Genomic DNA, 13,099 nt, shown 5'->3' on the forward strand with positions numbered 1-13,099 from the left:
TCGGTATCTGCTTTGGCTACACTTTAATAGAGCCTGGAGCAGCCATCAGTCTATAAGCATGCATGGAAAGCAGGAATATCCAGCCAATCAAGGAACAGCTGAATGAAACCACAATCTCAAGCATGCAGATTTTCTGTGGAAACCGCCATATGGTTGTTATGTAAAAGCATTAACCATCCTCTTTTGTTCCTGCCTGCTAAGACAGTAATGGGGGATGTCTGTGCATGTGCCTCCGGCTCCTCATCCCTCACGTATAATAGAAATGTGCCAATACAGGAACAATTATTGTGAAGCATCGCAGTTCAGGATACGTGAGGGTTGTTGGAGGCGGATCAGTGAATAATAGCGCACAGCGCCTATGCATAAAAATGGTGCTGCGTTAAAAAGATACGCTTATCGCTATTTATCGTTAGTACTGCATAATAATGGCGCACAGGGAAAAAAGAAGAAGAACGGCACACAGTAACGTTATTTATCAATAGCGCTGTTCATATGCCAAACAGCAGACGTTATTGCCCACAGTAACGTTTATTTATCAATAGGTAACCTACATAAGCCAAACTGCAGGAGTTATTTAACTGCAAAACGGTGAATGGATTTAACGTAACACTGTCAAGGTGAGGGTTAGGCACCACCAGGGGAGATTTAGGGTTAGGCACCACCAGGGAGGTCTTAGGGTTAGGCACCACCAGGGGGTGCTTATTGTTAGGCACCTCCAGGGGGGGTGGTTAGGGTTAGGCACCACCAGGGGAGATTTAGGGGTAGGCACCACCAGGGAGGTCTTAGGGTTAGGCACCACCAGGGGTGCTTATTGTTAGGCACCTCCAGGGGGGTGGTTAGGGTTAGGCACTATCAGGGGGGTCTTAGGGTTAGGCACCACCAGGGGGGTCTTAGGGTTAGGCACCACCAGGGGGTCTTAGGGTTAGGCACCACCAGGGGGGTGCTTAGGGTCAGGCACCTCCAGGAGGGTGGTTAGGGTTAGGCACCACCAGGGGGGGTGGTTAGGGTTAGGCACCTCCAGGGGGTGGTTAAGGTTAGGCACCATCAGGGGGGTGCTTAGGGTTAGGCACCTCCAGGAGGGTGGTTAGGGTTAGGCACCACCAGGGGGGTGGTTAGGGTTAGGCACCACCAGGGGGGGTAGTTAGGGTTAAACACCACCAGGGGGGGTTTAGGGGTTAGGGATAGGTACAGAGAGGGTTCTGTGTGTTAACGCTAAATAACGATAAGGCTTTAACGCTAAATAATGATAAGGCTTTAACGTTAAATAGCGATAAGCGACAAACGGATTAGCAGCAACACCGTGTGCCATTATTCGCAGGCGCCATTTTCAGATGGATCCAGATGGAGCAGTGTGAGTGCTTCAGGCATATGCTAGATTAGGCGCTGATAGACAGACTACTAATTCTCTACTTCATTGGTTTTGTGAATCAGTGGATCAGCTAGTGTTTCTTCCCAGTCTATTATCAAGCCCTACCTTATTCATTTATGAGTAAATCTCCTTACTGATGCTTAAAGAGAAACCGTGACCAAGGATTGAACTTCATCCCAATCAGTAGCTGATACCCCCTTTCCCAGGATAAATCTTTACCTTTTCTCAAACAGATCATCAGGGGGCGCTGTATGGCTGATATTGTGTTGAAACCCCTCACACAGTTTTATGTCAGGACCATGGTGCTGACATCACGCTGTGGGAGCCTTGTTGCATTGTGGGAAATAACAGCTGTTTCCAACTGCCAAAAAAAGCAAGCAGCAGCTACTTCCACTGACGTCGCCTACCAGCAGTAAAAATGTTGCCATGTGATAAATCTATAAAATAGATTTTACAATGGGCAAACACTAAATAAATAAATAATATAAATAATAATTTATACATAACCAGTTCGGCCTATCTGGACGAGCTTCCTCGTCCAGATAGGCACTGGTGCTGCCGCCGGCTCGTGCGCGCGATCGGGCGCGCCCCCGCGCGCGCTCCCGCTGCCCGCCGCTAGCCCCCCGATCAGTGAATGGGAATATAATTCCCATTCACCGATCTAACTTCCCCGCAGAAATACCGACGCTTTCTCTCCAGAGAGCGCGGTATTTCTGCCCCCAGGAAACAACTTCTCAGCATTTTAGTTCCTAGATGCGAGCTGGTTCGCATCTAGGACTTTTTTCACTGTGGCCATCTTGTGGCCAAATAGTAAACTGCACCCACATACATTTTTGATAAAAAAAAAACATTATTTTACATTTAAAATTAGCAGTTTCCCTCCCACACCAAAAATTACCCACATACACTTTTTTTATTTAAAAAAAAAAAAAACAACAATTAAAAAAAAAAAAAAAACAACATAAATAGTTACCCAAGGGTCTGAACTTTTTAAATATGCATGTCACGAGAATATGTTATTATATTATTTAAAATTATAAGCTTATAAATAGTGATGGACGCAAATTGAAAAAATGCACCTTTATTTCTAAATGAAATATCGGCACCATAAATTGTGATAGGGACATCGTTTAAATGGTATAATAAGCGGGACAGATGGGCAAATAAAATACATGCATTTTAATTACGGTAGCGTATATTAATTTCAAACTATAATGGCCAAAAACTGAGAAATAATGAATTTCTTCCGTTTTTTTCTTATTCTTCCTGTTAAAATGCATTTACAGTAAAGTGGCTCTTAGCAAAATGTATCACCCACAGAAAGCCTAATTGGTGGCGGAAAAAACGAGCTATAGATCAATTCATTGTGATAAGTAGCAATAAAGTTATAGGCGAATGAATGGGAGGTGAACGTTGCTCGGATGCATGAGATTTTCGGACCGCGGCGCTGAACCGGTTAATTATTGTAAAAATGAAGCACTTTTGTTCATTACGTTATTTTCACTGGAGTTCCTCTTTAAACCTAAAACACCTACCCTCAAAAGTTATCATCTTCTTGAGGTTGCTCTGCTGCCTCGAGTACTCTCGAGTTTCACTGCAAACAGGGGCTCCGGGGGGGCCATTAGCGCCACGCACATTACCGGGTTGCCGCACGTATTACCACAGTAACGCTTTTGGGAAAATTGAGTTAATGGACAATATCTTTCTAAGTTGTTACACACCCCGCATAACAATTATAGGAAGGGTTTACGTCATTTTAGTGGGTTTAGGCCAATGAGGTGTATCTGGCCCGAAGATAATTTGTATATCCTTTATAAACTTATTTTGAGAAACAACATTTCTGAATATAACCTACTGTATCGCTTTGTTATTAGATTTACACACCCTAAGGGCCTATTCACACTAGACTAAATCGCTCCCATTCACTTTCATTAAAATCGCCGTAAAAATCGATGCGATTTTGCGATCACGTATGTGAAAAATCGTGGCGATTTTCTGCGATTTTAATGAAAGTGAATGGGAGCGATTTTAAAAACGCTAATTAATCGTAAAATGCTCAGAAAAGCACTTCTAGTATGAATGGGCCCTCAAACAGGTGAATATATATATATATATATATATATATATATATATATATATATATATATATATATATATATATATTAGCTGATGGCCTTGCATTGCCCGGGTATGTATTTGGCTAATGTTGGCTCCGCCCACTTTTTCTAACCCTAACGCACAATTACTCAATGACCTAGTTTGTGAGCTTTGCAGTCTTAAGTTACATTAGTTATGTTAATTAAAATAGATAGGTAATATAATCTCTTACCCACCCTGTTTTAAAAGAACAGCCAAATGTTTGATTTCATGGGGACAGCCATCTTTTTAGTTGAAAGGAGGTGACAGGTAGCATGAGACACAGTTCCAACTGTCCTGTGTGCTGGACTTCCGCATCAGCATTGACGGCGGTTATCTATGGACGCTGGTCCACTTGGAGTGGTCTTCATATCTCTACAGATCGTGGTCTGTGGTCTCTATTTGGACTCACATGTGATATACATGTATACTGTATGCCTCTGAAGAAGCGATCTTTGATCGTGAAACACGTGTCAGGCAGTCGGTTTGGTTGTTATTGGAAGTTCTGGAAATTATGTCTACCTGTGTGTCCACTACTGTGAAGACCTTTTGATATGAAGAAATAAAAAGACGAATATTTGTTCATTTAAAGCCCCATTTTGTCGCATTTGTAAACTGGATATTTAATCAGGGGTGGAACTGTACTGTTGAGTTTTATCTGTAACGTGTTGTATAACGTGAATAACAACATAGGAAATCCCATCATGCTTTGCACAGCATCAGGGGAAAAAAATCCCGGGCAGTTTTCTTTGATGGGTGGAGCTTAGCTAAAAATTCAGCTAAAAATTATGCTTGGGTAAGAAAAACAAAGTTCTGATGCTGTGAAACTGGTAAAGAAACACCAAGCCTTTTCAGTTCTGCTGAGTAGATTTTTAGCCCGGAGGTTCACTTTAACAACAAAACAGTTTGAAAGTGGTTCGGCAAGTTGAAGTTATCAATCACACTGTTCATGATTTTTGTATAAATGTAATCCCTCCTTTTGTTTTACAGTTCTCATCATGTACCGAAGGCTGAATTGTTGTCGATTTGCTAAACTGTCTGCAGTGTTTGCTGTGATCCTGTATCTCTGTGCCTTCTCCGTGGACCTCGACAGTATCATGGACGGCTTACGTTGGATTTACCACAGTTGGAGTTTGCTTTCCTTCTCACATAAAATCATCATCCTGAACTCTTTACCCTCCACAGCTCGGCATCCTATGGCCCCTCCATACCCACACCCTTATCCTTTTCTTATTAACCAGCCTGGAAAGTGTCTGAATCGGAAGCCCTTCTTGGTTCTCTTGGTAACCGTGGAAAGCCACGATATAATATCTAGAAACACAATCCGTGAAACTTGGGGAGATGAAACCAACTACCCTGATGTTGATGTCCTAAGGCTCTTCTTGGTAGGACGCCCTCCCATGGTAGTCGATGCTGGGCAGAGACTACTTGAAGAAGAAAGTGCCCTCTATGGGGACATTGTTCAACAAGACTTTCTTGATACCTATGATAATTTGACCCTAAAAAGCCTTATGGGCATGCAGTGGGTGGCGAAGTACTGCCCCAATGCCAGTTATGTAATGAAGGTAGACAGTGATGTGTTTCTTAATGTTAACTACCTCGTTCACCATCTTCTACATCCAGAGCTTCCAGCCCATGAAAATTATATTACAGGATATTTTGTTTATCATACGGGACCAATAAGAAACAAATTCAGCAAATGGTATATACCACACGAACTTTACCCTGGAGACACCTTTCCACCTTACCCTTCAGGTCCTGGCTATGTCTTTTCAGCGGACATGGCAAAAAAGATTTATGACGTGGCACAGGGAATAATCGTCATTAACCTTGAAGATGTCTTCATTGGCATGTGTTTGCACAGACTCAACATTTTACCCACTAGACCGCCGAGGAATATGTTTAATGGGCAAAGGACTAGTTATACTATCTCCACATTTTGTAATGTTGTCATGGTTCATCATTATGAGAAACATGAATTGCGAAGGGTCTGGTTGGACTTCTGGAGTAGAAAGACATTGGTGTGTTGAGGAACAAAGAACCAAAAAAAGGGGGGGGGGAGGACATATAGTTTAAAGTCCACTAAAACATAGAGCATGCACCAAACATTTGGTGAGCAAGGTATTACAATCCAAGAAGAGAAAGAGGAAAGATTTCCCTGCAGTGTAGACTTTCTGGAATAGCCATAAGCTAGCCATACATGGGTAATTAGGCCCTGATAGATGAAGCAGGGCTTTTTGGTGCCTTCTGCATGCCATATAGTGTCGATGCTTGGCATGGCTATAGCAATAATGCACCCCGCGCAGAAATAATTTGGGGATCCAGCGAATGGCGGACCCCAAATTATTTCTCCTTCCAAGTTGCTACGACTCAGAGGGGGAATAGAAATTAACAGCGCCCGGTGTTTGTGCGGCAGGGCGGTGAGCCATCATTAGGCTCACCTTGCGCCGAAATGATGGGTGCTCATGTGCTATGTACGCCCTGACAGGCCTAGCTCGATCACTCTCTGATTGGAATTTGATCAGATAGTAATTGATTCCTACAGTAGACAGCAATCAGCTGGAATCTACTTGAACATTGATTGAATGGACAGCGTTATAGTGTTTGATATAGGGCAACCTTATGGACCATCGATTTCCTCCCCCCATTCACTCCTGCCCCCATCACACGAGGATATTCCAATGTGTCCAGTCACCTTTTTTATCAATGAACTGCCCACAATTGATCAAAAGTAGATTACTGGCAGATTTAATCAAAGTTATCAAACTGGTCAGAACACAATCAGCATTACATAGACCAAGAGGGCCCTGTAGCACGGGGACTTGTGATATGGACTTTCAGAATTCTCTGTTTGTACGTAAAGTCAAGCAGATGTCGAGAAGGAGTATTAAGTGCCTTTCATGCAACCTGATAATAAAGTGGTAACCTTGACCATGAACTATGTGATATAGAGGAGCGAGTATGAATAGACTACACCCCCATTCATTTTGGATCCATCCTCCCTCCCAGGAATAGAGTGTGATAATGCAAAATAAATAGAGACATGTGGGAATGGGTGAAGATTCTGGCCCCTCATACAAGTCTCATTTGGATTTAGTCTGTATTAAGTATTTATTCATAAAATAAAGTTTTTTTGTTTTGTTTTTGTTTTTTAACCCCTTGAGGACTGCAGTGCTAAACCCCCCTAGTGACCAGGCCATTTTTAGTAGGGGTGGGACGACGAATCCAGCGAATCCACGAATCCCTCGAATATTAGGAAATATTCGAGATTCGTGGATTCGAATCCCGACGCCATTTTCCACTATACGAATCCGCCGAATCCCGACGCCGCATCGCCGCGCATCCGACGCTCGCACTCGTCCTCCTCCGACCCCCCCCCGCGCCTCCTCCGCTCGCCCCCCCTGCCCGCATCCACTCACCTATCCATAGCGGAGCGCAGAGCGGCAGACCTCTCGCCGACTTCCTGGTTCCCCCTAGTGACCGGCTCTTACAATGACGTCATTAGTAAGAGCCGGTCCGGCCACTAGAGGGAACAGGGAAGTAACGAAGAGGTCTGCCGCTCTGCGCTCCACGGGAAAGGTGAGTAGATTATGCAGGGGTGAGCGGAGGAGGCACGGGGGACGGAGGGGGCCGTGGGGGGGTTCTATCTACCTACCTACCTACCACTATCCCTACCTACCTACAGGCCGCTATACCTACCTACCTACAGGCCCCTATACCTACCTAAAGGCCCCCTATACGCACCTACCTGCCTACCTAAAGGCCCCTATACCTACCTAAAGGCCCCTATACCTACCTAAAGGCCCCTATACCTACCTACCTAAAGGCCCCTATACCTACCTAAAGGCCCCTATACCTACCTACCTAAAGGCCCCTATACCTACCTACCTACCTACCTACCTAATGGCCCCTATACCTACCTACCTACAGGCCACTATACCTACCTACAGGCCTCAATACCTACCTACCTACCTACCCACCTACCTACAGGCCCCCTATACATACCTACCTACCTAAAGGCACCTATACCTACCTACCTACCGGACACTATACCTACCTACAGGCAACTATACCTACCTACAGGCCACTATACCTACCTACCTACCGGCCACTATCCTTACCTACATACAGGCTGCTATACCTACCTACCTACCTACAGGCTGCTATACCTACCTACCTACCTACAGGCCACTATACCTACCTACCTACCTACCGGCCACTATCCTTACCTACCTACAGGCTGCTATACCTACCTACCTACAGGCCGCTATACCCACCTACCTAAAGGCCCCCTATACCTACCTAAAGGCCCCCTATACGTACCTACCTACCTACCTAAAGGCCCCTATACCTACCTACCTACCTAAAGGCCCCTATACCTACCTACAGGCCACTATACCTACCTACAGGCCTCAATACCTACCTACCTACCTACAGGCCCCCTATACGTACCTACCTACCTAAAAACACCTATACCTGCCTACCTACATACTTACCTATACTTAAGGCCCTATACCCTGCTACCTATACTGAAGGTCCCTTTACCTACCTACCTACCTAAAGGCCCCTATACCTACCTACCTACCTACATACCTACCTACCTATACTTAAGGCCCTATACCCTGCTACCTATACTGAAGGTCCCTTTACCTACCTATCTACACTGAAGGCACATGTACCTTACTACCTATACTGAAGGCCCCTATACCTAGCTACCTACCTATACTGAAGGCACATATACCCTGCTACCTATACTGAAGGCACATATACCCTGCTACCTATACTGAAGGCCCCTATACCTAGTTACCTACCAATACTGAAAGCACATGTACTGTGCTATCTATACTGAAGGCCCCTATACCTTGCTACCGATACTGAAGGCACATGTACCCTGCTACCTATACTGAAGGCCCATATACCCTGCTACCTATACTGAAGGCCCATATACCCTGCTACCTATACTGAAGGCCCATATACCCTGCTACCTATACTGAAGGCCCATATACCCTGCTACCTATACTGAAGGCCCATATACCCTGCTACCTATACTGAAGGCCCATAAACCCTGTTACCTATACTGAAGGCCCCTATACCTTGCTACCTATACTGAAAGCTACCAATATTGAAGGCACCCATACCTAGCTAGCTATACTGAAGGCACCTTTACCTCGCTACCTATGCCTGGGTACCTATACTGCGGGCAACTATACCACGGATCGCACAATTTTTATGTGCAGGATTCGTTAGATTCGGGATTCGAAAGGTTCGAGATATTCGAGAACCTTTTTAGATTCGGATCCGGATTCGGATTCGAAGAAATTGTGGATTCGTCCCATCCCTAATTTTTAGTAAAATTGGCCACTGCAGCTTTAAGGCCAAGCTGCAGGGCCGCACAACACAGCACACAAGTGATCCCCCCCCCCCTTTTTCTCCCCACCAACAGATCGCTCCCCCCATGTTAATTTTTTTTTAATAAATATTATTGTTTGTGTTTTGTTTATAAAAAAACCCTGTTTCTTTAATTGACTTCCCTCCCTACAGCCAGCCAAATACGGCGATTGGCTGTCATAGGCTTCTGCCTATGAGAGGCGATCACTCTCTTGTCCCCCAGGGGGACAGCCGTGTGACACGGCTGTCCCCAGTACAGCGCTGCTGCCGATCGCAGCGCTGTACATGTAAATAGACAACGATCACGCCGTCTAACAGTCTCCCAAGCAGCAATAGCATGCGCGCGATCTCCTGCATTCGCTGGCCCCAGGACTTTACGCCAATCGGCGTTAGGCGGTCCTGGGGCTGCCGCCACGGCCACGCCCATCGGCGTGACGCGGTCGGCAAGAGGTTAACAAATATGTAAAATAACTTCTAAACTGGAAAAAAATAATATATTGAATGAAGCAAGTTTGATTGTGCTTTCCTTGTAAAGGAATGGTCCAAGCAAAAAATAAAATCAAAATCCACTTACCTGGGGCTTCCTCCAGCCCTTGCCAGCCATCCTGTGCCCTCGCCGCAGCTCCGGTGGCTACCGTTGTCCAGCGAAGGACACCGGTAGCCACCGGAGCTGTGGCAAGGACACAGGATGGCTGCCAGGGGCTGGAGGAAGCCCCAGGTAAGTGGATTTTGATTTTATTTTTTGCTTGGGTGTTTCCTTTAAAGCAAGCCTGTAGCTTTGCAAAACCAAAAAGTTAGATACTTACCACAATAGAGGGAATCCACTGGATGCTTAAGAGCAGAGGAGTAACTACACTGGGGACCCAGAGCTGTAAGGGGGCCTCAACGTCTACTTCACACCCTCCGATAAATGGGTCCCACCTTCAGATCAGGTGTTTTTGTGGCTACACTTGTAATAGATGTGAAGATTACAGTGTCCACATTTGTTTCATGGCCCTTGCAATATGGGCCACCAGGCTGTGAATGTCACAAAGGGGTAGGCAAGGGAAAGGATGTGAACATTGGGGGGGAGGCATCAAAATTTTGCTGGGGGTCCATGATTTATAGTCACACCCCTGCTCCAGAGGCTTCTCTGATTTTTTTTCTTTAGCCCATTGGAGGTCACCAGGACTCTCTTCTTCTTCATGACCACACGCTTGTGCACAAAGGGAATATCATGCACAAGCGGTTCATGTCACTGCACAAAGCCCTTGTGGAAGATGTTCAGAGGGTCTCAAGGGGGGGGGGAGCCTCTGGATAATCCAGAGGCTTCCCTCTATTGAGCTAAGCAGGGCCGAGGCATAGGCAAGAGAGGCTCCAGCCTCAGGGCGCAGTGTAGGAGGGGGCGCACAACTCACTCAGCTATCATTCCCCTATTGTATTTGAAGCAGAGAATAATAAGTAAAGGGGATACATGGCAGTGACTGCAAGCCAGATAACTAGAGATTAAGGTGTTTGGGGCCCTGGGGCACCTCTTAGTCTAATAGCAATCAGTGTGACATGGCCGGGGAGGGATGGATGGAGGGGCGCACTTTGGGGTCTCAGCCTTGGGTGCTGGAGGACCTTGTCACGGCTCTGGAGCTAAGTATCTAACTTTTTTCCTAAATTTCACTTTAGGTACACTTTAAGTCAATGCAGTATGTATAAACGCTTGATATCAAACCTTATTTCAGTTTACTTATATATATGTATTTATAAAAGCACCAACATATTACACAGCACTGTACAATAGATCATGACCTCTTGCCTGTTGTACAACCTTAGGGGCAAAAAGCTCATCTGCCGAAATGTTGTATAGCCCTCTGATGTATTTATACATGTTAATCAGGTCACCTGTAAGTCCCCTTTTTTCCAAGCAAAGTAAGCCCAGTTTGTCCAGCATTCTTGGTAAGTGAGATCTTCCATCCCTCTGATTCATTTAGTTGCCCGTCTTTTTACCAGTTCTAGAAGGTCAATGTTCTTTCTATAGTGTGGTGCCAAAAACTGTATCTCATACACCAGATGTGGCCTCACAAGTGATTTATACAGAGGGAGTAGTATACTAGCATCTTGAGATATTATTATTATTACTTACCACAGTAGATACTCCAGAGGGTTCCCACATCCTCCTCCCATTCACTGATCTAAACGAGGCACAGACAGGGCCGGCCCGCTCCTGAGGCGGGGTTAAACTTTTGCCTCAGGCGGCAAACTTCTAGGGGCGGCATCCGCCCTTCCGTGGGTGCGGGGGGGCCGGCCGCCGAGCTGGAGGGGTAGTGGGCAGGACTGGGGGGTATTGGGCCTAGCGGTGGGGAGGAGGTCGGACCCCCCCTCCCTCGCCTGGGTCCCCCGATCTGCGCTCCCCTCCAGCTTTAAATAGTGAGTAAGCAGCCGACAGTAAGAGGCACGGGCGGGGGATCACTCACCTCTTCCTCGTTCCAGCGTGCGCTCCACTGACGTCACTTTCTGCAACGCCGCCCACTGTATTGTACGTGGCCGGCGTTGCAGGAAGTGACGTCAATTTTTCAAAATTTGCCTCAGGCGGCAAAAAGTCTAGGGCCGGCCCTGGGCACAGAACATTTATATTGTGCTTTTCTCTTGGCAGACTCGAAGCACCAGAGCTGCAGCCACTCGGGTGGGCTCTATAGGCAGTAGCAGTGTTAGGGAGTCTTCCCCAAGATCTCCTGCTGAATAGATGTTGGCTCACTGAACAGAAATAGCCAAGATTCAAACCCTGTTTGGCTGTGTCAGAGGTAGACTCCTTAACCAGTACATTATCAAGCCACTGCTATTGACACAGCCACTGCTAGTATTGGGACCCTCTGGAAATTTGTGGCTGCACTCCTGTCCGTGAATGAGTGTTGCCACATTGCGCAAGCACAGGATTCCTGCACGGTAGCACAGAGTGGAAAAAGCCGAGCCTGATTGGTTCCGTGCTACTGTGGAGGCACAAGGCATTCTGCACAGTGTGGCCATGCTCATTAAAGGATGGGAGCACAAACACACACATTCTTCTACAAGTCCTTGTCAAGGCGGTTCGGGGTGTCCCAGTACTGAATCCGGATGGTGAAGTGGGATAGGGAAAGCCTCTGGATTGTCCAAAGGCTTCCCTACTAAGGTAAGCCACTTTTCCCCCTACAGATTCACATTAAAGTCTTTTCTTCTGGGTTTTAATACTTTTAAACAACCACACAAACTCTCATCCATCATCTCAATTCAAGAATTATCTCGCTGTACTTATTTCAAACATAATCTAATAATGGGTTTTTGGTACCTTTCAAGCAAGAAAAAAATATTTGTTAATAAATTGAATAAGTTGACCTAACAAGCAATTGAGTCAAAATAGGTTGTCCATGATTAGCTAAGCCTGGAGACCAGGGATGAGTGACTGTATCCAAATGTGTAGGTATAGGTGCTGGACTGGACAAGCATGTCTCCAAACCTAAACCCTTTGAACCTCTGTGGGGCATCCTCATACAGAAGGCAGAGGACCGCTAGCTCACCATCTTCGTCATGGAGGAGTGGAAGAGGATTCCAGTGGCAACTGGAGAAGCTCTAGTGAACTACATGCCCAAAATAATCATGAGCCCACAAAATATTGACATGTTGGCCACAATTTTGACATTGTTCACTTAACCTCCTTAGCAGTAATCCCGAGTCAGGCTGAGGATGCAAATTTGCAGCTCAGGGCGGTAATCTCGTGCCTGAGTGAGTTATATGCAGTAGCTGCTGCAGATCTCTCTGTGGTATTTTTTTTCCCTTTTTTGTTTTTAGGGTCTAAAAGTTGAGAGCTTTTAGACACTACAGTGGCTTGCAAAAGTATTCGGCCCCCTTGAAGTTTTCCACTTTTTGGCACATTACTGCTACAAACGTGCATCAATTTTATTGGAATTCCACGTGATAGACCAATACAAAGTGGTGTACACGTGAGAAGTGGAACGCAAATCATACATGATTCCAAACATTTTTTACAAATCAATAACTGCAAAATGAGATGTGCGTAATTATTCAGCCCCCTTTGGTGTGAGTGCAGTCAGTTGCCCATAGACATTGCCTGATGAGTGCTAATGACTAAATAGAGTGCACCTGTGTGTAATCTAATGTCAGAACAAATACAGCTGCTCTGTGACGGACTCAGGGGTTGTCTAACAGAATCTTGGGAGCAACAACACCATGAAGTCCAAAGAA

The 13,099-nt window shown here is 45.7% G+C and overlaps 1 protein-coding gene across 2 annotated transcripts in view; it reads left to right on the top strand.

Moving 5' to 3' along the window:
* LOC137562726 (beta-1,3-galactosyltransferase 1-like) overlaps positions 1 to 13,099 on the top strand; it is a 258,153-nt gene that overhangs the window by 232,944 nt on the left and 12,110 nt on the right. For both annotated transcript variants that reach the window (XM_068274355.1, XM_068274354.1), the window contains exon 2: positions 4,496 to 5,526. In XM_068274355.1, the coding sequence (XP_068130456.1) occupies positions 4,504 to 5,526 (1,023 nt within the window). In that variant the 5' untranslated portion in view covers positions 4,496 to 4,503. The remainder of the gene's footprint in view (positions 1 to 4,495; positions 5,527 to 13,099) is intronic.

Source organism: Hyperolius riggenbachi, chromosome 3, assembly GCF_040937935.1.
Source record: "Hyperolius riggenbachi isolate aHypRig1 chromosome 3, aHypRig1.pri, whole genome shotgun sequence".
Taxonomy (NCBI): domain Eukaryota; kingdom Metazoa; phylum Chordata; class Amphibia; order Anura; family Hyperoliidae; genus Hyperolius; species Hyperolius riggenbachi.